We start from the raw sequence: 27,037 nt of genomic DNA on the forward strand, positions 1-27,037 counted from the left end.
GGGGTCGCCTATTCAGTGCTCCAATGCAGCCTCCTACATTAGCTAAATCAGACGTAAATTGGGGGATCGCTTTGTCAAGCACCTCCACTCCATCCGCCAAAAGAGGAATATCCCTGTGGTTAACCACTTTATTTCCTATTCCCATTTCCACTCTGACATATCTCCGTGGCCTCTTTTGTCATAATGAGGCCACGCTGTGGAGGCAACACCTTATGTTCTGTCTAGATAACCTCCAACTTGATGGCATAAGCATCGATTTCTCCTTCTGGTAATTTTTTTCTCCTCCTTTTCTTCTACTAGCCACTCTCGCCTCTTACCCCTTCTCACCTGCCTATCACCTCCCCCCATGCCCCACCTTTTTTTCTCATGGCCCACTCTCCTATTGTCAGGTTCCTTCTTCTCCAGCCCTTTACCTTTCTTATCCACCTGGCTTCACCTATCACCTTCTGGCTAATCCTTTTAACTCCCCCACCCACCTTTTTATTCTGGCATTTTCCCCCTTCCTTTCCAGTCATGAAGAAAGGTCTCAGCCCAAAATGTTGACTGTTTATTCATTGCCATAGATGCTGCTTGACCATGCTGAGTTCCTCCAGCATTTTGTATGTGTAGCTCTGGATTGCCAGCATCTGCAGAATCTCGTGTTTATTACCCTATTTGTAATTTATTTCCCTATTACTATTAAGTTTCTAGCTGAGTAGATCAATCAGTGACAGGGACTGTATTGCCTCTCTGTTGTTGCTTTGTAACAATATTAAAACTTGAAGCTTTCTGTATTTGTTTAGTCATGATTAAAGATTATTTCCCTCTCATCTTTGTAGGTCACTGAAAACCACATAATCTGTTGTGATTGAAATGTACTTTCAATTAAATTATTCAGAGATGCTTGGCTCAAAGACTCTTAAGAAATTTTGACATGTCATTTGTTTAAATGTCTGTCTCTGAATACTGTAAAGCTACCAGAGAATGAGCAGTCTGATATGGACCAGCTGCAAATGAGAATTAGATTTCATATTAAGCAAATCCTATTAACAATACCGCCCCATGTCTCTTCATAGGTGAACAGGCCCTAATTAAAAGTGCTGCCATCTGCCAGTGTGCAGCAGTGGATTGGCATTCACTAGCCCAACGAAACCTTATTGATTGAAATGTATTATGTATGAGCTTGCAAGGTTGTGTTAGCAATGGAAAGAAAATGAGGATAAACTTATAGACACGGAACTAAGTGTGACTCAGTTCATCCCAATTATGGTGTGCAGGTGATATAAAATTATTTTAGCTAAGTCATGAGAAAAGCTGAATGTTGTTTGTCAGTAATTTGCATTGTACACTGAATAAGAATGTGGGAGTAATTACTTCTGTTTCTGTATTTGCAGTAATATTACTTAGTAGTTTTTGTGAACTGGATATTTTGTGCAGACACCTGTAGGTCATCACAAAGAATTGAGCAAAATGATACAAAGAAAGCACAGAAGCAGTTCTAATTGTTGAACTAATGCAGAAGACACCTGAAAGTTTATAAGCATTCTGAAAAGACACATAATAGGGCACCACAAGTAGGAAAAAACATACAGACTTAATGACAATAGAGCTTTGTGGAGTGAGAGAAGAACATTTTAAAAAGGATACAAAGTGTGCAAGATGACAAAAGAGAAGAAAACAATGCCTAATGAAAGTTGCTGGGACTGTAAAGTAAGAAAGATGTCAGAACAATATTCAAGCAAAATGAATTAGAGTGAACAACGTACAATTGCTGCAGGAGCTCAGCATGTCAGCCAATATCTATGGAGGGAAATGAACAGTTGACATTTGGGGCCATGGCCCTTTGTCAGGACTGGAAAGAAAAAGAGTAAGATTCAGCAGCGATGAAATGGGGAAGGGAAGATTGGATTAAGAGCTAGGGTGAACAGGAGACCATTAAAGAATAAGATAAGTGATTTAATTCTGAATATCTAAGAATTGACTGAATGCAAGGATAAGACTAAACAATTTAAATTGTTTCATTTCTGAGCCTTTAAAGTTGCTTGACATCATGCTAACAGTGATCACATTTTTATGAGGGTGTCTTTTTTGTTAAGTATGGCCTTTAACTTTGCATGGTGTTTAAAGTTGGAAGACACTTTAAGCTTATAAAAACAATGCAAACATAGGATAACAATGCAAGGATAATTGGAAAAGTAGGTTTACAATTGTGTAAGTTAAGTAACATAAACTTGCCAAATTAAAGAGATGTTTCGATCTCAAAATTTCTAAAAAGTTGGTTCAGGGTGGGAATGGAGCCAAGAATTAAAGTGACAGGCATCTGGAAGCTCGATGCAAATTAAATAGACATGTTCTGCAAAGTGTTACTCGTTCATTATACAGATTTTTAAATGTAGTTGGACCCAAATTGTGAACACTAACTGCAATACCCTAAATTGGAAGAAGTTCAAATGGATTATTACATCACCTGAAAGGGTGTTTTCATCCCTAGATAGTGGAAAGAGATCAAGTAAAGGAGCATGGGTTGCATCTTTAAAATTACATGGAAAAGTGCTGTGAAAAGTAGTGAGATGTGGAAGTGTGGTCCAAGGATTTGCAGAGAAAATTATCTCTGCTGTTCTGAAATAGGAAGGTCGGGGGGGGTGGGGCGGTGAGGCTCTATTTGGTGGTTGAAAACTGTGGAGGTTAGCAGATGTTTTGAAGGCTGATCCATCGGGGGTTCGTAGGCAGTGAGTTCCAGGAGAACACAGTCTTGGCTCCTACCAGGAGGAATTGGGGTACAAGCTGTGATACAGGGAGAGAGGTGGGATGCAACCAAAGGTTCTGTCATCTATCATAGAAGGAATAAGGAAGACGTCTCAGAAGCACATTTTATGGAAATTCACATGATCAGAGCAGCTATAATAGATATTCAACTTCCAGTCATGGTCACTGTATCACACAGTACAGTAAAGCCCTTCACCCTGTCATGCCAATGCCAACCTTCATTTACCTACACTTGCTGTATATCATATGGCAGATAGGGTTAACAAAATTTGCTTTATTAATGGACTAAACTACGGTTGATTAAGTCTTAAGCCACATTACTAAAGACAGTATGGAAGAGAGTTAGGTAATAGTATGACATCTGGCCATTAATATTTGCATATGGATATATATAGTAGATTGAAGGAAATCTTTCATGAAATAATGTCTATTACTTAGTAGTTAGTGTTGTAGGGATGAGGGTGTGAATGTTGTATAAATAATGATTTGTTAAAATTAGAATAAGATTACACTCCATCCTGTGTTTTGAATTTCCATTTGTAAATTGAATTAAATTTTTTAAACTTGCAGAGCCTGAGAGTAGAGGGTTGAACCTTAAAAGTTAGATATACTTTAAAACAACAGTATAAAATGCTCAGGGAGGACCTAGCTTTAATCTTTAGCAATAAAAGCTCTCCCACTAGACTATGTCCTGGTGTAGGAGGAGCTGATTAAACACGAGTCCTCCCTCAGGTGAGCAACTCCCACTGGGAATGTGGTGTTAAGAGTATCAGAATTGGTACAGTTATTTGTGATCAAATGGACAGTAAGCATTTGTTGTCAATATTTATTCATGAATAATAGCAGTGTGGGTGATGAAAACTGACAGGCTTGATCAGAGAAAAGTATTAATTGCTTTGATTTTATCCAGTGGCTCTTCCAACGCCATTTCACCAAGCTCCATTGGCAGATCCAATTCTTTCCTCTCCCACTTCCCCTTAATGCTATTTTTTAAGCTACATATGGCAACTAGCTCCATATACAATTACCTTTACAAATGGGGAGATTCTTCCTCAAGTACTACCTGAATTCACTGCTTGACATCTCAAAGTGTTGGAAAAATACTACCAATGTTTTTGCGTAAAAACCTTCACTGGAAGAATGCCATCAGCATGCTCTTGCAGGCCAACGTACCCTTTGTTGAGGCCTGGTTACTCTCAATGGGCAATATTATTTGGCCACATAGTTTACATGCCTGACACAAGGCAAAAGATTTGATTCAAGGATGTACTCAGAACTTCAAGAAGTGAAACATCCCCAATGAATTCCGAGAACCTCAAGCCCATGGCTACTCAAAGCTGAAAATGAGCATGAAGTAGGAGCACATTAAAACCCAGGATTAGGTAGCACAGCACTTCATACATTAGCCACCATTTGCTCCATTTGTGGAGGAGTCTGCGGTCCCATGTTGAGCTCATTAGTCATCTCAGGATCAATAAAACCAGAGTTGAAGTAAGTTTCCTTGTCACTCAGCAACAGAGAAGAAAAGAGAGAGTATTTATATTAAATCACTAGTTACTTGGTGGCAATTATGAGCAGGATTTCTGGGCAACTAATTTGGGCCAATCATATTTATTCATTGTAAATAAAGAAGCAATCTAAATTTTATTGTTTTAAATAAGGTATTGATTAAAATATTACCTAACAATTCTGTCATGTAAGGAAGTCCAAAGTAAGGAACCACAAAAATGTTCTTACGTTAAATGTGTCTATGTGAACAAAATGCCATAAAGTGGGATTGAATTGTTTTAAAATAAATGTTAATGTGTTCCTTTTCATCTTGAAGGACACTTGCACTCCGGAGGATTAGGGATACTTTTCGAGAACACAAAAATGAGACAAATACTGAAGTTATTCAAGAGCTAATAGAAAAGGCTAAAACCAACACAGAAGTTATTAGGAGACAGGTAAGGCACCTTTGGAGCTAAATTTTGTGTCTTCATATATCTACTGATTTGCTAATCTTATTCAATTTCTACTTACAGTGTGCAACTACTAAATTAAGTGATTGCAGCAGAAGGATCTTATCAAAGGGTATTTTGGTCAGAGTTGGGGTAGATTTGTGATCAGCAATGTTGCCAGAATTTTCCTGATTTGGAGGGACTAGAATCAGAATCAGTTTTATTATCACTGACATAAGTCATGAAATGTGTTATTTTATGGCAGCAGTACAGTGCAAGACAAAAACTACTATCAGTTACAAAAACAAAGTGTAAAAGAGGAATACTGGGGTAGTATTTATGGGTTCATGGACTGTTGTGCTGATGGCTGAGGGGAAGAAACTTAAAATGTTGATTATGGGTCTCTAGACTCCTGATGGTAGTATTGAGAAGAGGGCATGTGCCAGATGGTCAGGGTCCTTAATGATGGGTGCTGCCTTCTTTAGGCACCTCCTTTAGAAGATATCCTTTATGGTGGGGAGGGTTGTGTCAATGACGGAACTGGCTGAATCTGCAGTCTCTTTCGATCCTGCACATTGGAGCCTCCATTCCAGGCTATAAATCATCCAATCAGAATGTTGTCCACTGTATATCTGTAGAAATTTGCAAGAGTCTTTGACGTAACAAATTCTCCTAATGAATTATAACTACTGACATACCTTCTTTATGAGTGCATCAATGTGTCTGGCCCGGGATAGACCCTCTGAGATATTGATGGCAAGGAACATGAAGCTGCTCACCCTTTCCACCACTGACTCCTCAATGAGGTCTGTTGTGTCTTCTCCCGACCTCTGCTTCCTGAAGTCCATAATCAATTCCTTGGTCTTGCTAACACCACTCAGCAAGCCAATCTATCTTGCTCCTCATTGCCATCAGAGTTTCCATTGGCGAATTTATAGATAGCATTTGAGCTGTGCCTAACCTTGCAGTCGTGTGCAGCAAAAGTAGAGCAGTATGCTAAGCTCACATTCTTGAGTGTGCCTGGGTTGATAGTCAGCAAAGAAAATATTTATAATCTGCACTATGGTGCTTAAAAAGGGATATTTGGAAGGATAGTCGCAGAAGAGTGTTCAACCGTCACAGTAAATTGAGCCAGGTTGGGCTCTACTCTCAAGAAAAGACTTTGAGAGTAGGGGTGGTTTGGTATCACAGTATTTAGCACACTCCAGTTGTAACATCGGGGTTTAACTCCCATCTCTGTGGAAATTGCAGCAAAGCAGAGGTTAAAATCGTGTGCTAACTGAACAAAGCACAGACATTTTGTTCATCCTTTCTCTGAGGAAGTCAACGTCTACAGCAGCAGTCAATATGTTAAGTTGACATAGAGTGTGTGCAGACATAGTGCAGCCACCCAGGCTGAGCATGGCCTTTGAAGGTCTAACTCTTGCACAGCCTTTTTGTCCAAGCCTGGAAACAAGGTCATCGAGCATACCAAGACAAGATAAAGATGCAAATGAAAGATCCTAGGACAACACTTACTGTTGGACAGTTATTTTACTAATTCTCAAGTATTATTGGCCATTAATGTGTAGATTTAACTGGTTATTAACATCTGAAATATGTATTATGCTTGGTCCTTAAATATGTAAATTGTGAGATTCGGAAGTGCACAATGCTTCTATGGATCAATATTTGTATCTAACTCATAAATTTCTGTATAAAAATAGCATTTCTTTGTTCATACTTCAGAACAGTTTGGTGACAGGGGCCTTGCTGTTCTCCTTGTGCACAAGTAAATAAAGTGTGATTGAGGAACGAGTGCAAATTGTCAGAATCCAGTTAATCAGTGCCAACAACATTGTATGGTGTTTGTACATTCTCCCCATAACTGTGGGGGTTTCCTCCCACATTCCAAAGATGTAAGATGAGGATTAATGAATTGTGGGCATCCTACTTTGGTGCTGGAAGCATGGTGACACTTGTAGACTTACCAGCAAAGTCCTCACTGATTTGTTTTGGTGTGAATTCAATGTACATGTGACAAATAAAGCTACCCTCCCACTTTCAAATCTCTTACTAGATCTTCTTTCAGTTAGTCCTGACGAAGGGTCTCGGCCCGAAATGTCGACTGTATCTCTTCCTAGAGATGCTGCCTGGCCTGCTGTGTTCACCAGCAACTTTGATGTGTGTGGCTTGAATTTCCAGCATCTGCAGATTTCCTCGTGTTTACTCTCGTCTTTATCTTGAGGTCTTGAGAATTATAACTCAGTCCATTACGATAGTTTGAGTCCACCATTGTTTAAAACTATGGGCCATTTAAATAAAAAAGTCACTAATAAATTCAGTGTGGAATGTGGGAGAACTTCTTTATCCAGAGAGTAGTTAGAAAGTAGAATCTGCTTCCACAAATTAGGTGAGGTGAATAACATGAATTTCATAGATATATTTAAGCAGAGATTGAAAGGAATAGGAATTGAAAGCCATATTGGAAATATTTTTACGTTTTACTTTTTTAGTGGAATAAGGGATAACTTACCTTGAACATCTATTCTAAGTGTTTGAGATGTAATGCTGAGCCTCTGCATTTTCCATAAAAATGCTCCTGTGGTTGGGTCGAAAGCTTCAATGTTGAAATTCATTTGAACTTCAATCCTGCTCTCTTTTTGTAGACCTTGGATACAAATTACATTAAAACATTGGTGGTGAAAAGCAAGTGTTTAATTAGCCAAAAACAAACAATTACATTTCACAGCTAAGTCAGATTGATATCCCGTAATTTCATTTTTTTGCTTTTATTTTGTCATTCAAGCATAACATTTTCATACATATTGTAGGAGCCATGTCTGTCTGTATTGTATTTTAGGTTACACATTTATTATTGATAATTTGTCACATGGGTTGGGGCATGATAGAACCTTATGTATTCATACTTTGTCTTTGTTAGTTGGTTAGTCTCGTTTAGAGTTATAGGCAACCGGGGAATTATTTTTTTGTTGACCACTTAGTTATGCTACTTGGAATATTTATTTCACTTTTTCCATTAATTTCACTATATCACTAATTTTAGTTTCATTTTATTGCTATAAGATCATTCATCTTTGCTGGTTTCCTAATACAAGATCAAACGTACTTTTTTCCAACTTGGAATATAGTTATTTTTGGAATCGTGTCACACTGTGTAAACCCTCATACCTGGTCTCTCTGCGGTTTTGGTGTGTTTTCAAGTAACCACTATACTCATAGAACGGCTTCCTCATTTCAGCCATGTTCTTTGAAAATAATTTCTGCACAAAATTAGAGAATGATACTCCTTGTTCTCTTACAATTTAATTGCTTGTTACAAAGTAGCTCTGTCAGGAAAGTGGTACAAGAAATATAATAGTAACTATTTAAAAAACATTTAGACGGCTACATGAAGAAGTAAGGAATAGAGGGATACAGCGGTTTGTAAAGGTTTTCAGCCCTGACCCTTTGCTCACATAAATGAGTTTAAAATCAGGAATTTTGATCAATTTAACTGAGATTTTTTATTTGTGAACCACGTGTTCCTTTTTTCTCCAGTCAAGTCAAAAAAGCATGAAAGACTAAAAATTCAGACTGAAATGTCAACATTTCATCCCCCTTTGCTCAGTACCTACTTGAACCATCTCTCGCAGCTATTACAGCCAGTAGTCTTTTTGGATAGGTCTGTATTAGCTTTGCATAATGTGATGAAGCACGACTCTGGGATGTAGTCAGTCTGGTCCAGGTGACTCACCTGCCTGAAGACCTTTCAGTTTGCCTAGCACTTTTTCCTTTGTAATAGCAATGGCACTCACTCCTGCTCCCTGACACTTACAAATTTCTGGTCTGTGACCACTTGTCCATGAAATTGCAAAAGGAGCTGGAAAGGGCATTTAATAAGGATAACATCAGAGTTGAAATGGGGAACTTCAATATGCAAGGCGATTGGGAAAACCAGGTTGGTGTTGGATCGCAAGAGAGGGAATTTGTTGAATGTCTACAAGATGGCTCTTTAGAGCAGCTTGTGCTTGATTCTACTGGGGGAAAGTCTGTCTCTGATTGAATATTGTGTAATAACCCTGATTTTATTAGTCAGCATAACGTAAAGGAACCCTTTAAGAAGCAGTGATCATAATATTATTGAATTCATACTGCAGTTTGAGAGAGAGAAGCATAAGACAGATGTATCAGTATTGCAATGAAATAAACAGGCGTGAGAGAGGAGCTTCCCAGGTGGATTGGAGGGGGATTCTGGTGGGATGATGGCAGAACAGAAATGGCTGATGTTTCTGGGAATAGTTCACAAGGTGCAGGATAGAAATGTCCCGCAGAAGAAGTTGTTCTCAAGTGGCAGGGGTAGGCAACCGTGGCTAACAAGGGAAGTTAAAGACTGCATAAAAGCCAAGGAAAGGGCATATAAGGCAGCAAAAGTGAGTGGGAAGTTGGATGATTGGGAAGCTTTTAAAATCTAACAAAAGGCAACTAAAAAATGCTATAAGAAGGAAAACGATGAAATATGGGGGAAAACTAGCTCATAATACAAAGCAGGATACTAAAAGTTTTCTGTTACATGAAAAATAAAAGGGTTTTTGAAGAGATAATGGGTGCATTGGTCATGATCTTTCAAGAATTCTTAATTCTGGCATGGTTCCAAAGGACTAGAAAATTTGAAAATGTCACTCCATTCTGTAAGAAGGGATGAAGGGAAATTATAGGCCAGTAAGCCTAACCTCACTGGCTGGGAAAGCGTTGGAGTCCATTATTAAGGATGAGGTTTCAGAAACAAATCAAAGTCAAAGTCAGCATGGTTTCTGTAAAGGAAAATCTTGTCTGACAAATCTGTTAGAATTCTTTCAGGAAGTAACAAACAGGGTGGACAAGGAGAAGCAGTGGATGTCATTTACTTAGATTTTCAGAAGGTATTGATAAGGTGCCTTGCATGAGACTGCTTAACATGATAAAATTCTATGGTTTTACAGGAAATATACTGGCATGGATAGAGGAATGGCTGACAGGCAGGAGGCAGCGAGTGGGAATAAAGGGGGCCTTTTCTGGTTGGCTGCCAGTGATTAGTAGTGTTCATCAGGGGTCAGTATTAGGACCGCTACTTTTCATTGTTTGTCAGTGATTTAGATAGTGGAATTGATGGCTTTGTGGCAAAGCTTTTGGATGATATGAAGATAGGTGGAACAGTAGATAATGCTGAGGAAGCAATGCAATTGCAGCAGATTTAGTCACCTTGGAAGAATGGCAAAAAAAAAGTGGCAGATGGATTGCAGTGTTGGGAAATGTAGGATAATGCATTTTGGTAAAAGGAACAAAAGTGCAGACTATAATCTAAGTGAGGAGAAAATTCAAACATCAGAGGTGCAAAGGGACTTAGGAGTCCTTGTGCACGACTGCCAGCCGGTTAATTTATAGGTTGAGACTGTGGTAAAAAAGGCAAATGCAATATTGGCATTTATTTCAAGGGGAAAAGAATATAGAAGCAAGGAAATAATACTGAGGCTTTACAGGACACTAGTCAGGCCACACTTGGAGTATTGTCAACAATCTTGGGCCCCTTATCTCCCAAAGGATGTATTGTCATTGGAAAGAGTCCAGAGGAGGTTTGCGAGGATGATTCTGGGAATGAGGGGGTTAATGCATGACAGCTTTGGGCCTGTACTTACTGGAATTTAGAAGAATAAAAGGGGATTTCTTTGAAACCCACTGAATGTTGAAAGAACTAGATAAGGTGGACGTGAAGAAGGTGTTTCCTCTGCTGGGGGTATCCGGAGCTAGGAGGCATAGCCTCAAAATTCAGGGGTAACCTTTTAGAACAGAAGTAAGGAGGAATTTTTTTTTTTTTAGCCAAGGAGTGGTGAATCTGTGGCTTGCTATGCCATAGTCTGCGGTGGAGGCCAAGTCCATGGGTATATTCAGAGAGGAAGTTGATAGATTCCTGATTGGTCAGGGCATCAAGATTGTGCTGAGAAGGTAGGTGTATGGGGTTGAATGGGATCTGGGATCAGTCATCATGAAATGGCGAAGCGGCCTCAATGGTCTGAATAGCCTAATTCTGTTCCTATGTCTTATGGTCTTATGCCAGGTGGGTAGGAAAGATAAAGGGTTGGAGAGGAAGGAATCTGATAGGAGAGAAGAGTGGACCATGGGAGAAAGGGAAGGAGGAAGGTGATGGGCAGGAGAGAAGAGGAATGAGGCCAGAGTGGGGAATAGAAGAGGGGAGGGGGAGGGAATTTTTTTTTATTAACAGAAGAGGAAATTGATATTCGTGCCATCAGGTTGGAGGCTACCCAATGGAATATAATGTGTTACTCCTCCACCCTGAGGAGGAGGCCGTGGACTGACATGTCAGAACGAGAATGGAAATCAGAATTAAAATTTTTGGACCACTGGGAAGTTCCACTTTTGGTGGATGGAGCAGGGGTGCTCAATGAAGTCATCCCTCAATTTCCACCAGTGTAGAGGAGGCCGCATCACGAGCACTGGACACAATACACAACCCCAGCAGATTTGCAGGTGAAGTGGTGCCTCACCTGGAAGGACTGTTTGGGTTCCTGAATGGAGGTGAATGGGTAGGTTTATCAACCCACATCAAAGTTGCTGATGAATGCAGCAGGCCAGGCAGCATCTCTAGGAAGAGGTGCAGTCGAAGTTTCAGGCCGAGACTGCACCTCTTCCTAGAGATGCTGCCTGGCCTGCTGCGTTCATCAGCAACTTTTATGTGTGTTGCTTGAATTTCCAGCATCTGCAGAATTCCTGTTGTTTGGGTAGGTTTAAAACTTAGGTTGCTTGCAGGGATGTGTTGGGAGGGACATTAGTGGGGAGAGACGAATGGGCAACGGAATCACTGAGGGAATGATCTCTGTAGAAAGCAGTGGTGAGGGTGGGGGGTAGGTAAAGGTAATAGTGTATTGCTCCTGAGGAAAGTTAGCATAGTAATTACAAAGGGGATGAAAACTATTTCAGCCTTACAATTTTGGTTTTTATTTTTTAATAAATCATTTACAGATATAGGAGTTTTTCTTTTTATTTGACATGATGCACAATGTTTTGTAGATTAGCTCAAAAAGTCCTACTTAATGTATATTTTAAATTTAGAAAATGAGACAGTAAAATATGAAAAAAGCTGGAGGAGATAAATACTGTCTGAAGGCACTACATGTGCAGGTGGATGGGATTAATTAGATTGGCATCCCCCCCATGGTCAGCACAGACATGGTGGGCAGAAGGTCTGATTCCTGTGCTGTACTGGTCAATGGTATATAATGATGGAGCTGGTAATGTTGAAAGGGCTTCAGTGCTGTGAACGTTCTGTTAGGAGAGGATGCTGACATTGGTTTACGTATCCTTTCTATAGATTTGAAGGATTTTGGAGAAACCATTGTGGTGGTAACTTTCTTGTCCTTTAAAGTGCCTGATGTACAGAGTCCTGTCCAGGAAAGCAAAAATCACTCATTTGATAGTTTGAGTTTTGAATTGGGTCTGAAGTCTTGATTTTTAAATACTTGCTTTTTTAAATCAACCAGCCCTAGGACTCGGTGACATCTGACCTCTTCATTTACTGCCCTTGACATACCACTCCCCTTATCTCTTCTTCTCACTCCCCTAAATTTAATCATCTAATCTAATTTCATTACAATTATATGTTAAGCTTATTCCATTGGCTACAAATTTTCTCCAAAGATGTTTCCTGATCTGTTTAATATTTCTGGCATTTTGTTGATATGCAGATGATTGAGAGAGGTTATGATTAGTGTCCTTTTTCAAGGTTGCTGTTGCTCCTTTTAGTATCTTGTGGCGCATCGAGTGGCATTTTTTGCTGTTTCCTTGTCTGTTTTTTTTATGAGATCAAGTTACTAACTCGACACACAAGCCGGCATGGATGGAAAACATGCAAGGAGCAAGCTGGATCCAAACCTGGGAACATTGACCTTGAAGTCCGGTGCTGATTCCACTACACCACCAGTCGGCTTTCTTTTCCCAGTAGGGATCCTTATGAAGTTGTACTTCATTTTCATTTTGAACAAATAAGTTATTAATTGTCTTCTGAAAATCCATTCTTCACTTTCATATCAATGAAATGATGACGGCCCATAGCAGCACTTTGGTTAAAAGTGTCCATTTACAGTGTTGTACTCCAATTAGAACTGGATTTCTTACAGAGTCTTATAAGGTGAATTGTGTTTGAAAGAGAGATTTCTGTTATTTTTGGCAGCAATTTTTTTCAGAACTTGTTTTTCAGCATTATCCAGTGATCCACTAAAAAATAGCAAACAGGATTACTGAGAGCCAGGCTGATTGAAGTAAACCAGATTTCACTGTGCACTGAGGAAATACTAAAAATAAATAGCAGTCTAAAAGCCAGATCAGTAAAAAATTGAGAGTTCTTTCCTAAAATTAATGTGGAGAGATCCACTCACAAAACAACAAATGTCAAAGTATCAAACATGAGAAAATCTGCAGACGCTGGAAATTCAAGCAACGCACACAAAATGCTGGTGGAACGCAGCAGGCCAGGCAGCATCTACAGTCGACCTGACGAAGGGTCTCGGCCCGAAACGTCAACTGTACTTCTTCCTATAGATGTTGCCTGGCCTGCTGCATTCCAAATGTCAAAGTATTTAATTATTTTGCCTAATTACCTTACAATTGTATGTTAAGCTCATTACATCACCTTCCAATTTTCTCCACAGATGTTTCCTGTTAAATATTTCTGGCATCTTGTTGATATCTAAATGATTAAGGTTCTCTGTTAGAAATATAATTTTGTCTTTTTTTCTCTCGCGTGAAAAAAGACTACTGCTCAACACATGCAATCTGATGATTACCAGCTTTTATGATGTATTTTCCATTCATCATTTAATCTTCTGAAATCTAACATTCTTCTCATCAATCCAAGTAAATATGTTAATCATTATTATCATGGAGAGAAAAATGTCTGTTGTTTCTGGCTTATCTTGTAGACTTCAGGGTATCTTTTTGTTCTATCAGTTAAGAAAGAGAACAATAATTCAGAAAGTCAGAGGTTTTAAAGATCAGAGTCAGATTAAATATCACCGGCATATGTCATGAAATTTGTTAACTTTACAGCATGATAAATATAGAGAAAAAGATGAGTTACATTAAGCATAAGCAAATCAAAAGAGAATCTGCAGATTCTGGAAACCCAAGACCTGGTCTTGGCCTGAAATGTCAACTGCTTACTCTTTTCTATAGGTGCTGCCTAGTCTGCTGAGTTCCTCCAACATTTTGTGTGTGTTGCTTACATTAAGTATATACTAAATAGTTGAGTTAAAACAAGTAGTCCAAAAAAAACAGAAATAAAAAGTAGTGAGGTAATATTCATGAGTTCAGTGTTCATTTAGAAATTGGATGACAGAGGGGAAGAAGCTGTTCCTGAATCACTGAGCGTGTGTCTTCAGGCTTCTGTACCTCCTTCCCGATGGTAACAATGTGAGGATCCTTAATGTTGGACGCCGCCTTTCTAAGGCACCTCTCCTTGAAGATGTTGTGCATGCTATGGAGGCTGATACCCATGATAGAGCAGACAAATTTTACAAGTTTCTGCAACTTATTTCGATCTTGTGCAGTAGCCTCCACCCCGTCCCCCCCCATACCATATGGTGATGCAACCAGTCAGAATACTCTCCATGGTACATTTGTAGAAGTTTTGAGTGTTTAGTTGACAAGCCAAATCTCCTCAAACTCCTAGTGAAATATAGCTGCTGTCTTGCCACTTTTACAGTTGCATCAATGTGTTGCGTCCAGGTTAGGTCCTCAGAGATATTGACACCCAAGAACTTGAAACTGCTCACTCTCTCCACTTCTGTTCCCTCTATGAGGATTGGTTTGTATTCCCTGGTCCACAATCAGCTCTTCGGTCTTAAGTGCAAGAACTTATGTTTAAGTGTTCCCAGATAGCATAATTATTTTCTGATATTTTTGCAGTTGAAATATAAGCCTTTAGGACCTCCTATTTTAAAGCACAGCTCACCTATTGAAGATGATACCAATGAAGGAAGTTTATCAAGATAATGGTATAAGAAATAGACTTGCCATGATTTGACAAATATTAGTAATATTCAGTATTCTCCCCAAGAAGGTTTTGTCAATCTCAGTGTTGCATTGGAATTAATTAAGAGCCAGAATATGCTGAGCCATCAGTGTTTGTAACAGTTACAGTTCCCAGACTCTCACATGCATATAGAAGTACAGGATCTAAGGATGGATTCAGAAAGCAGTTTTTCTGGGACTACTGACCTATGTGCAATGTCAGATCTGATGCAGAATCTAAGATTTGAGAGATTTCTATAGGGATTATAGGCCACAAAAAGGAAGGTAGGTTAGTTTTCATTGTTTTGACTCAGTTTAATGTATGCTATTTATGTCTAATCTGCATCTGCAGACTTTTGTGGCTATATATTATTTGCATTTCCATTCTTATATTTCATTTTAATAACTTTCAAATAGTTTGCATCGATTTTAATAATTTTAAATCTCTAATTATCAGACACTTACTGTAACTACCAAATTCGGTGACAATTTCCATATTTGGCATGGATTTACCATCTGTTTGGGACTGTCATGCATTTTAAGACTATACTATACTTTATATTTTATTGTCGCCAAACAATTGGTACTAGAACGTACAATCATCATAGCAATATTTGATTCTGCGCTTCCCACTCCCTGGATTACAAATATTAAATATTAAAAATAGTTAAAATTAGTAAATATTAAAAATTTAAATTATAAATCATAAATAGAAAATTAAAAAATGAAAAGTAAGGTAGTGCAAAAATACCAAGATGCAGGTCCGGATATTTGGAGGGTACGGCCCAGATCCGGATCAGGATCCATTCAGCAGTCTTATCACAGTTGGAAAGAAGCTGTTCCCAAATCTGGCCATACGAGTCTTCAAGCTCCTGAGCCTTCTCCCCAAGGGAAGAGGGACGAAAAGTGTGTTGGCTGGGTGGGTCGTGTCCTTGATTATCCTGGCAGCACTGCTCCGACAGCGTGCGGTTTAAAGTGAGTCCACGGACGGAAGATTGGTTTATGTGATGTGCTGCACTGTGTTCACGATCTTCTGCAGCTTCTTTCGGTCTTGGACAGGACAACTTCCATGCCAGGTTGTGATGCACACTAGAAGAATGCTTTCTACGGTGCATCTATAAAAATTAGTGAGGATTTTAGGGGACTGGCCAAATTTCTTTAGTTTTCTCAGGAAGTAAAGGCGCTGTTGGGCCACCTTGGCAGTGAACTCTGTTTGGTTGGACCAAGTCAGGTCATTTGTGATATTGACCCCGAGGAACTTAAAGCTTTTGGCCTGTTCCACTTGCGCACCGCCGATGTAAATTGGGTCGTGCGGTCCGCTACGCCTTCTGAAGTCAACAACCAATTCCTTTGTCTTGCTGACATTGAGGGATAGGTTATTGTCTTCGCACCATGCCACCAGGTTCTTAATTTCCTCTCTGTACTCAAACGCATCATTACCTGAGATACGGCCTACAATTGTTTTGGAGATACAATCTCCATATCTTCCCACCTTAGTATCCCACTGTAGAAGGCCTGGTTATGTAAGATCAGCAAGATAGACCCCTTCACATATGGCACAATAAAGTATGGGTAGCAGACCGGGACAATCATGGTTCGACCCGTTGTCTTCTCTGTTTTATAATCACCAACCCTATTTGAATCATGATTGATCTGTTAGTGAATAACATTTTCTGTGATTATTTACTGTAGACATGCCTTTCTTTACCAGATTTGTTATTTATTTTATAGTCTTGATTAATTATTATGATATGCTTGTTAATTGCATAACTAGCATAAGCAAATATACATCATGAGCAATAACTGGATATTCAGTGTACCTTCAATTATCTTCCCTCATGCAGGCAGAGTAGGGATGCTTCTTGATCTGCTGGAATCTCTATGATAAAAATAATCCCACTGGTTAATAAATATGGAATTCCTGGATTCTAAAGCAATGAAGGAATACCTGCATGTTCGACTGACTTGAAAAAAAAACTGAAAATCATTGTGTCCCAATGTCGCTGTTGCTAATATTGTCATGTTTAGTTACCATTGTTACATATAAAATGATATAAGCCTACAATACCACTCGAGCCACTAAAGATTAAGGTGATGCTGATAAATTTTAAATGGTATACTTATTTGTTAAAAAGTTAACTCATCAGCAAATATGGCAATAATATTGCTTGTGTTATTCTTATAAAATAGCAAAATACATTTTATTCAGTTTTCATTTTAATTGAAAGTTTGTATCAGCTTGTATATTCCATTATGATACCGTGTATTTACTGCACTGAGAATTCTGTTGTTGTGAATTTGGGCAAAAATCAAAGCTAGCTTGTCCTGTAGAAACCACTTTTTATCAAAGTTGAACAAACCTACACAAAAAGATGGAACATTTTGCAGCAGTAGATTCATTTGCTTGGTAGCAATATATGAGAGTATTGCTTTCTTTTGTTGTGCTAAACTAACAAGGGGAAAGTCCTCTGGGCCTATTTTTTTAATCTTAGATCCTGGACATATCTCAGCCTCATTTATTTGTCTAAAAGGAGCCATTTTCAATTTTTATAAAAATAACAATAAATATAGACTTTAATTCCAATATTTGTAATTTAACTTCCTTTCTTTATATTTAAGGATGAAAATTTTTGTTACAATTATAATTGGAAAATAAATAAAATGTGTTTTTTAACGTTGTGTTTTTTAACATTGCGTAAGTTACCCGTACATTATTCTGAAACCTGAAGCATGCCGTTGAAGAATTGAGCTCAAGGCAGGGTCTCTTGTGTAACATAACCTCGCTGTAAATCCTCGTACAGGTCGATAACCTATACCTAGTAATTATTCTCTTGTTCAAAATCCCTAGGCGGCTTTTTGTTGTGGAAGGGATCCACATTTTAATAGCAAATGTTGGGTGTGAATGTTCAGTGAATGAGGCGCAGGTGCACATTATGTTGCCTAAATTACACCAGCACTGGGTAATTGAGGGATGAGACCAAAGGTTAAGTCTGTTAGTCTTGCAGACTGTCATTATTTTGACAAGGCAGCACATGTGAAGTCTGTTTATTAATGTTTGTTTGAATCTGAAATATTTAACTGACGTTTTGTTGTTAGTATTTGGTAGATTCTTTTGAAACTTCAAAGATCCAGATGAATGCAGATCAGTTTATTTTTAAGTGTGCTGTGTACAGATATGCATAGAGTTACATCAAAATGCAAGTCAAGACCTTAAACTTCAGATTGCTTAAGGGAAATCAAGTAATAAGATTCAGTTGTGTGTTTTCAAAAACAATGCTTTTGAATGTTATCTGATATCATTGTGCATGATTTGTAATATTATACATGTCTATAAATCCAAAATTACATTCATTTGTTTACATGACTAGCAAACGAAGATCAGGTGTTCCTTGTTTTTTTCTTTGCCCCCAAATGAATCTTTTGTGTGATTGTAGCAAAGCAGATGAGTTGCCCTTACTACTTGTGACAAATGTTGATGTATTAATAAAATATAGACTGAAGTAAGAGCAAGAAGTGCTAAGTAGCAACGAGAATTTCTGAGTACCTTAGCACTTTCTGCTTTAAATTCATGTTACCAGCAACTAGGTTTTCTTTGGCTTTTAAATGAACCATGATTGCTCTATCTGTTTATGCTCTCTGCTTAATTACAGGGTGAAATTGTACAATTTCCGTTATAACTGTTGGAGGTAACTGTGGATATTTTTCAAGCATCCTCCCTTGCATAAGATGTATAGTAAGTCTATTCATTAGCCAGAATGTGAAGCCAGCCATTGATTTCTACAAACTTATCAACAGTCCAATTGAAGAAACCATCTTAGTTGTAATTTGAGTATTTTAGCAGACTTTTTTCAGTACAGTGAACTTAGGTAAATGATAAATGTACATATGGGGAAGAAAACTTTAATGACATTATTTGTTAAGGAAGTGTGAGCTGAAGGGACATATTGAAAAGGATGGGTATTCATTTTATTGGCAGCAGTAAAGGTGTTAATGTCATATTTTCAAGCACCACATGTAGTGTTCAGCAGTAGCTAGGCAGTTGAATGTGTTTTTCTTTCTAAGTTAGATCTTTTCACCTCTCCCTACACATATAAGAGCAGGAGCAAAATTAGCCCATTGGGCCCATCGAGTTTGCTGCGCCATTTCTTCACAGGCTGTTCCATTTTATCTCTCAGCCCCAATCCCTTCATGTCCTGACCATTCGAGAATCTGTTAATCTCTGCCTTAAATATACATAAAGACTTGGCCTCCACAGCTGCCTGGGACAACAGGTTCCACAGACTCACTACTCTTTGGCTTAAGGAATACAGTACCTCCTCATCTCCATTCTAAAAAGAAGCCCCTTTATTTTAGAGCTGTGTCCTCTGGTATTAGACACTCCCAACATAGAAAACATCCTTTCTACATCCACTCTATCAAGCCCTTTCACCACTCGATAGGTTTCAATTAGATCATCCCTCATCTTTTTAAGTTCCAGTGAATATAGACCCAGAGCCATCAAATGCTCTTCATATGACAAGCCATTTAATCCTGGAATAAGTTGAATCCTCTTCAGTTTCAGCACATCCTTTCCAAGGTAAGAGGCCCAAAACACACATAATACTCCAAGTGAGGCCTCGCCAGTGCTTTGTAAAATCTCAACATTACATCCTTGCTTTTATATTCTAAACCTCTTGAAATGAATGCTAACATCAGATTTGCCTCCTCACCACCAACTCAACCTGCAAATTAACCTTTGCGGCACAAGGACTCCCCAGATCCCTTTGCACCTCAGACTTTTGTATTTTCTCTACATTTAGAAAATAGTCAACCCTTTCATTTCTTCTACCAAGGTGCATGAGCTTGCGCTTCCTAACATGGTATTCCATCTGCCACTTCTTTGTCCATACTCCTAATCTGTCTAAATCCTTCTGTAGCCTCCCTAGTTCCACAAAACTACCCGCCCATCCACCTATCTTCATATCATCTGCACATTTTGCAACAAAGCCATGAATTCCATTATCCAAATCATTGATGTTATAACATAAAAGAATCGGTCCCAACACAGACCACCACTAGTCACTGGCAACCAACCAGAAAAAGCTCCCTTTATTCCCACTTTTTGCCTCCTGCCCATCATCACTGCTTTATCCATGCTAGAATCTTTTTTTGTAATATCATGGGCTCTTAGCTTGTTAAGCAGCCTCATGTGTAACACCTTGTCAAAGGCCTTCTGAAAATCCAAGTACACTACATCAACCGATTCTCCATTATCTCTAATTTTTAACTGTGTCATGTTTCAATTGCATTTGCTGAGGTGGATTTTCTTTTGATTAATTTTCAAAAGAGAAATCCATAGCATATTCTAAAATTTAATATAAAATGCTTTAGACAATAAAAAACTTGTAACATGATATACACAAGATGCTGGAAATCCAGAGGAAAATGCTGGAAGAACTCAGAAGGTCAGGCAGCATCTATGGAGGAGAATGGACAATTGACATTTTGAACCAAGACCCTTCATTAGCACTGGAAAGGAACGGGGAAGAAGCCAGAATAAGAAGATGAGAGGAGGAGGAGAAGGTGTACAAACTGGCAAGTGAACCAGATGAGGTGATGAAATGAGAAGCTCAAAGGTGAGAGCAGAAGAGAATGGGCTGAAGTAGAAGGAATCTGATAGGAGAGAAGAGGGTACCATGAGAGAAAGGGAAGGTGGAGGGGCACCAGAGAGAGGTGATGGGCAGGTGAGGAAAAGAGAAAGGGGTAAGAAGGGAGCTGGAATGGAAGAAGAAAGAAGAGGAAGGGTAGAGAAATTGCTGGAATTTAGAGAAGTCAACATTCATGCCATCAGATTGGAGGCAGCCCAGACGCAATGAGGTGTTACTCCTCCAACCTGAGTGCAGCCTCATTGTGGCAGTAGAGGAGGCCGTGGGCTAGGATGTCGGAATGGGAAAGGGAAGTGAAAATAAAATAAGTGGCCACAGGGAAAACCCATCTTTTGTGACAGAGTGAAGGTGCCCGACAAGGTGGTTATCTAACCTACATCAGGCCTTATTAATATAGAGAAGGCTGCACTAGAGGCACCAAGTACATTAGATGACCCCGACAGTTTTGCAGGTTGTGTTGCTTCACCTGGAAGGACTATTGAGGACCCTGAATAATGGTGAGGGAGGAGCTGTAAGGACAGGTGTGGGACTGGTCCTGCTTACAGAGAGTCAGTACCGTGAGGGAGATTAGAGGGGAGGGATGAATGGAGAAGGGAATCATTGAGAGAGCAATTCCTGCAGAATGCAGAGAGTTGAGGGAGGGAAAGCTGTGTTTAGTGGTAGGATCCTGTGGAAGATGACATAAGTTACAGAGAAAAATGTGCTGGATGCAGAGGCTTGTGTGATGGTAGGTAAGGACAATAGAAACTCTATCCTTGTTAACACAGTGGGGAGTTGTGATGAAGGTAGATGTCTGGAAAATGGAGGAGATAAGGCCGAGGGCAGCGGTGATGGTAGAGGAAGGGAAACCCTGTTCTTTGAAGGAGGAGGACATCTCAGATGTTCTGGAATGGAAAACCTCATCCTGAGAATAGATATGGCAGAGACAGAGGAACTGGGAAAAGGGAATAGCATTTTACAAGTGAAGAGATATAGTCAAAATAACTTTTATAAACCTACTGATTCTCACAATTATCAGTAGCTAGTCTCTCTCTGGAGATTGAGACAGAAAGATGAAGAAAGGGGAGAGAGGTGTGAATTTGAGGGCAGGATGGAAGTTGCAAGCAAAGTTAATTAACTTGACAAGCTGAATATGCATGAATGAAGCAGCACCAATATGGTTATCAATGTATTGAAGAAAGAATTGGGTGATGTTACTAGTGTAGACTTGGAACGTGGACTGTTCCATGTAGCCAACAAAAAGACCAGCATAGCTGGGGCGGGCACAAAACTCCATGATTACACATTGGAGAAAGTGTTGAGGGTGAGGAGCAGTTCTGCCTGATGAAGGAGGGTGATGGTGGAGGGGAACTGGTTAGATTTGTTGTATAGAAAAAAAGAAGAGAGCTTTAAGGCCTTCCCAGTAGGGTATAGAAGTATGTACAAACTGGACATCCTCAGTGAAAATGACGTGACCAGGACCAGGGAACTTAAAGTAAATGAAGATATGGAGAGCATGTGAAATAATATTTAAGGTATGAATCCCCTCACTGGTGAAATTAGCCAAATTAATTGCAATTGTTTCTCCTCATGTAATTCAGTTTATATGAAAATCAACTCAATGGAATGCAAATTTAAATCTTTCCTACTATCTTCCTCCCATTAACTTGAAAATATCATGACTAATGCCACCTCTGAGGTTGCTTGGAATGAAATCTTCTTCATAAATTTAGTAACTGGGTGGTAGTAGTAGGGTGTGTATATATAATAAAAAACATTAGTACTTCATAATATGAATTTTAGATATTTTCATGTGCAACCAATGAAACGGTTGATTGTTAAGACTGCACTGAAGAAGTACCAGCTCCTTTACTGGATGCTGCTTGGTGAGTTACAGTTATGTTCTGAGAGTTCTTATCAAAGGCTGAAGATTTTTTTCAACTTTATCACAAAGCAATTGTGCTTTCTTGAACTTAATAGACCTTCAGTTTTAGAAACCAATGAGTTAGCGCTTCCTTTGAGGACTAACAAAGTTTGCTAAAACTTAAACTCCGGCCACTTCGAGTGGAACCTGGTGTGGTCTTCTGCTGCTGTATCTCATCCAATTCAAGGTTCAAAGTGTTGTACGTTTGGGGATGCTCTTTGACATACCACTGTTGCAATGTGTGGTTATTTAAGTTACTGTTGCCTTCCTGTCAGCTTGAACTAGTTTGGCCATTCTCCTCTAGCTTCTCTCATTAACAAGGCATTTTCATCTACAGCCATCGCATACATTTTTTCCATACACTTCTCTATAAACTCTAGAAACTATTACGCACAGAAATCCCAGGAGATCAGCAGTTTCTAAGATACTCAAGCTACCCAACCTAGTACCAACAATCATAAATCAATGGTCAGTCAAGGATATTGTCAGGTGAGTTGGTCTGATTATCCAGACTTTTCAACTGTGTTGATTAGCTGCTGCTGCGACCCTGACTGCATCTTCTTTTTCTGTTTCTACTGTGAGATTTAAAATGTTAGATAAAACAGTCAATCTGTTGTCAGGGAAAGAAAGTCCCTGACTCGGCGTCGAGAGAGGCAGGAATGTGCAGGCTTGTGACGTCGGGGAGTGAAACGAGGAAGATTTAAAAGGACACAAATCCTGATTTGGGTTTAATTGGGAGAAAGAAGACTGAGATTTGGAGCTGGAGTGTGGAGGAAGCCTTTTTTCAATTTTTCGGTTTTATTTCATCGGCGTCGAGAGAGGCAGGACTGCGCAGGCATGTGACATCGGGGGGATGAAATGAGGAAGATTTAAAAGGAACATAGCCTTATACAGCAGGCAGCGGAGTGAGCCGGTAGCAGAGTGAAGGCTTAAGGGCTTTGGCTAAACAGGCTTAGGCGGAAATGGGCGAGGCGAAGAGAGTTTGGTTATTCTTTTTTTTCACTGTTATTTGAAGAGAGGGGGAAGTATGAGTGTGAGGGCAGCTTGTTGTTCTCAGTGCCGGATGTGGGAGGGTGTGGAGTCTCCCAGCCTCCCAGACATCCACATCTGCGCCAGGTGCGTCGAGATGCAGCTCCTAAGGGACCACGTTAGGAAACTGGAGCTGCAGCTCGATGACCTTTATCTGGTCAGGGAAAGTGAGGAGTTGATAGAGAAAAGTTACAGGCAGGTGGTCACACCGGGGCCACAGGAGGCAGACAAGTGGGTCACGGTTAGGAAGGGGAATAGGAAGAATCAGGTAATAGAGAGTACCCCTGTGGCTGTGGCTGTGCCCCTTGACAATAAGTACTCCTGTTTGAGTACTGTTGGGGGGGACAGCTTACCTGGGGGGAGCAACAGTGGCCGTGCCTCCGGCACAGAGTCCGGCCCTGTCGCTAAGAAGGGTAGGGAAAGGAAGAGAAGGGCAGTAGTAATAGGGGACTCGATAGTTAGGGGGTCAGATAGACGATCCTGTGGACGAAGTCAGGAGACCCAGATGGTAGTTTGCCTCCCTGGTGCCAGGGTCCAGGATGTTTCTGATCACGTCCAAGAGATCCTGAAGTGGGAGGGAGAGGAGCCAGAGGTCGTGGTACGTATAGGTACCAATGACATAGGTTGGAGAAGGGGAGAGGTCCTGAAAGAAGAATATAGGGAGTTGAGAAAAAGGACGTCAAAGGTAGTAATCTCAGGATTACTGCCTGTGCTACGCGACAGTGAGAGTAGGAATGCAATAAGATGTAGGATAAATGTGTGGCTGAGGGATTGGAGCAAGGGGCAGGGATTCGGGTTTTTGGATCATTGGGACCACAATTGGCGCAGGCATAACCTGTACAAAGGGGACGGGTTGCACTTGAACCCTAGGGGGACCAATATCCTGGCAGGGAGATTTGCGAGGGCTACTGAGGTGACTTTAAACTAGAATGGTTGGGGGAAGGGAATCAAATTAAGGAGACTAGGAGAGGGGAGGTTGATGTAGGGGAAAAGGAAGAAAAAGATAACAAAGTTGTTTGCTCAATTAAGGATAAACAGAGAGTGGGAGGTGGAGAGTTTCTTAAATGCATCTATTTTAATGCTAGGAGCATTGTAAGAAAGGTGGATGAGCTTAGAGCATGGATTGATACCTGGAAATATGATGTTGTAGCTATTAGTGAAACATGGTTGCAGGAGGGGTATGACTGGCAACTAAATATTCCAGGATTTCATTGCTTCAGGTGTGATAGAATAGGAGGGGCAAGAGGGGGAGGTGTTGCATTGCTTGTCAGAGAAAATATAACAGCGGTGCTCTGGCAGGATAGATTAGTGGACTTATCTAGGGAGGCTATTTGGGTGGAACTAATCAAAATAGGACATACATGGTAAATAGTAGGGCATTAAAGAATGCTGTAGAACAAAGGGATCTAGGAATAATGGTGCATAGTTCCCTGAAGATGGAATCTCATGTGGATAGGGTGGTGAAGAAAGCTTTTGGTTTATTGGCCTTCATTAATGAGAGCATTGAGTATAGGAGTTGGGGTGTAATGTTGGATTTGTATAAGGCATTGGCAAGGCCAAATCTGGAGTATTGTGTACAGTTCTGGTCACCGAATTATAGGAAAGATGTCAATAAAATTGAGAGAGTACTAAAATGTTGCCTGGGTTTCATCTCTTAAGTGACAGAGAAAGGTTGAACAAGTTAGGTCTTTATTCTTTGGAGCGTAGAAGGTTGAGGGGGGACTTGATATAGGTGTTTAAAATTATGAGGGGGATTGATAGAGTTGACGTGGTTAGACTTTTTCCATTGAGAGTGGGGAAGATTCAAACAAGAGGACATGAGTTGAGAGTTAGACAAAAGCTTAGGGGTAACATGAGGGGGAACTTCTTTACTCAGAAAGTGGTAGCTGTGTGGAATCAGCTTTCAGCAGAAGTGGTTGAGGCAGGTTCTATGTTGTCGTTTAAAGTTAAATTGGATAGATATATGGACAGGAAAGGAATGGAGGGTTATGGGCTGAGTGCAGGTCGGTAGGAATAGGATAGGGTAAGAGTTTGGCACGGACTAGAAGGGCCAAGATGGCCTGTTTCCGTGCTGTAATTGTTATATAGTTATATGGTTATAAAGTCCAAAATATAAGTTATGGGGATTTTGGCAAAAGAAGAAAGCCTTATCACAAAATTTGTAGTTCTTTGTAAATGAGCATGCAATTATAAATGTACAGCATACACTGAAAGTTTCACTGACTTATTTCCTATCCTTGTGTGCTATGGATTCAGTTTTTAAAAGAAATATTATTGTAATTTATAATTTCTTTGTTAGAGCATTATAAACGATTACTTTGAGTAAGCATATGGAAACTGCTATGGAAGCTGCTGTTCTTTGCCCTTTCTTTTTGCCTACAACTCCACTCAAAAAAAATCTTCAAACCAACATGTCACAAAACAATGCAATTATGTGTGCTAGTATGAAAATACTGACCTTATTGCTATTTCTTAATAAATTTTTACATATCAGAGAATGCCTCATTATTTAAATTGATAAATTGTAAATGTGTGGTTTTGTATGGTTAGAACTTTAAGACCTTCAAAGAGCATTTACTTGACACGTGAGTAAAATGGCCTCCTCCTGTGCTAAATGATTGTTTGATCTAGTATGAATTCATCCCTTTTTTTTCCACTTATCCTTTTTAAGTTTGAACTTACTTAATCAGTCCTGAAGTGTCGTTTTATAAAATACTTGAGGATTTGGAGAGAATTGTACCAAAGTTGTAGCATGGCAATATTTCTTGCTAAGATTGTAAAGCAAACCCAGTTGGATATTTAATTCAATGGTATAGAACATTGAAAATATTACCTACATATGATTTATTCATATTTTCAGATAACGTGCATTTCATATTTACTTTAACTTCCTAAGCTCAAAAGTAAATTTATTATCCAAGTGTCACCATTGCGGGCATCCATAAAGGAACACAATAGAATCAATGAAAAACTACAAAAAAAAAGACGGATAAGCAACCAATGTGCATAAGAAGACAAATTGCAATTACAAAGACAAACAGCAACGATAATAACAAGTAATAAATAATATTGCAAAGTCCTTGAATGTGAGTCCATAGGTTGTGGAATACTTCAGTGTTAAGGTGACTGAAGTTAACCATGCTGGTTCAGAAGCCTGATCGTTGAAGAGTAATTGCTGTTCAGAATCTGGTGGTGTGGGACCTAAGACTCCCGAACCACCTCCTCAGTGGTTGCAGAGAGGAGAGAGCATGACCTAGATGGTAGGGGTCATTGTTAATGGACTGCATTCATAAATACCTTCATTTAATTTTATCATTAGCTTACATAACATTGCCGTGCAAATAACCATTTTGAAGCAAACATCTGCAGAACTTTTTAATTGTGCTTGAAAAGGCTAATTTCTCAAGAAAAATCTTCATTTTTACTCTCTTTCCATGCGTCATCAGGATACTAGTTGTTAAGTTAATAAGCAAGGAGATGAAACACTGAAGTTTCAAGGAGTTATACTTCCTGCTTGTAATTCACAGCTTTGAATGAATGATTTCAGAATGGTAGATTGCATACAGATTTGGAAATTGGACACAAATACATCCAGATTTCCAGTATCATAATTTTGTATGATCTTAAAAGTAATATTGCCCTGAAATATTTACTCCTTATCACTGCACAAAATTTGCCTAATCTGCTGCATGTTTCCCAGGCTTTTCAGTTTCTGTAACACCATAAACACAAGA

The 27,037-nt window shown here is 39.4% G+C and overlaps 1 protein-coding gene across 1 annotated transcript in view; it reads left to right on the forward strand.

The window, feature by feature from the left end:
- lyrm4 (LYR motif containing 4) overlaps positions 1 to 27,037 on the forward strand; it is a 148,156-nt gene that overhangs the window by 41,296 nt on the left and 79,823 nt on the right. The window contains exon 2 of the mRNA XM_072283675.1: positions 4,571 to 4,691. Coding sequence (XP_072139776.1) covers positions 4,571 to 4,691 — 121 coding nt within the window. The remainder of the gene's footprint in view (positions 1 to 4,570; positions 4,692 to 27,037) is intronic.

Source organism: Mobula birostris, chromosome 19 (assembly GCF_030028105.1).
Source record: "Mobula birostris isolate sMobBir1 chromosome 19, sMobBir1.hap1, whole genome shotgun sequence".
Classification (NCBI taxonomy): Eukaryota; Metazoa; Chordata; class Chondrichthyes; order Myliobatiformes; family Myliobatidae; genus Mobula; species Mobula birostris.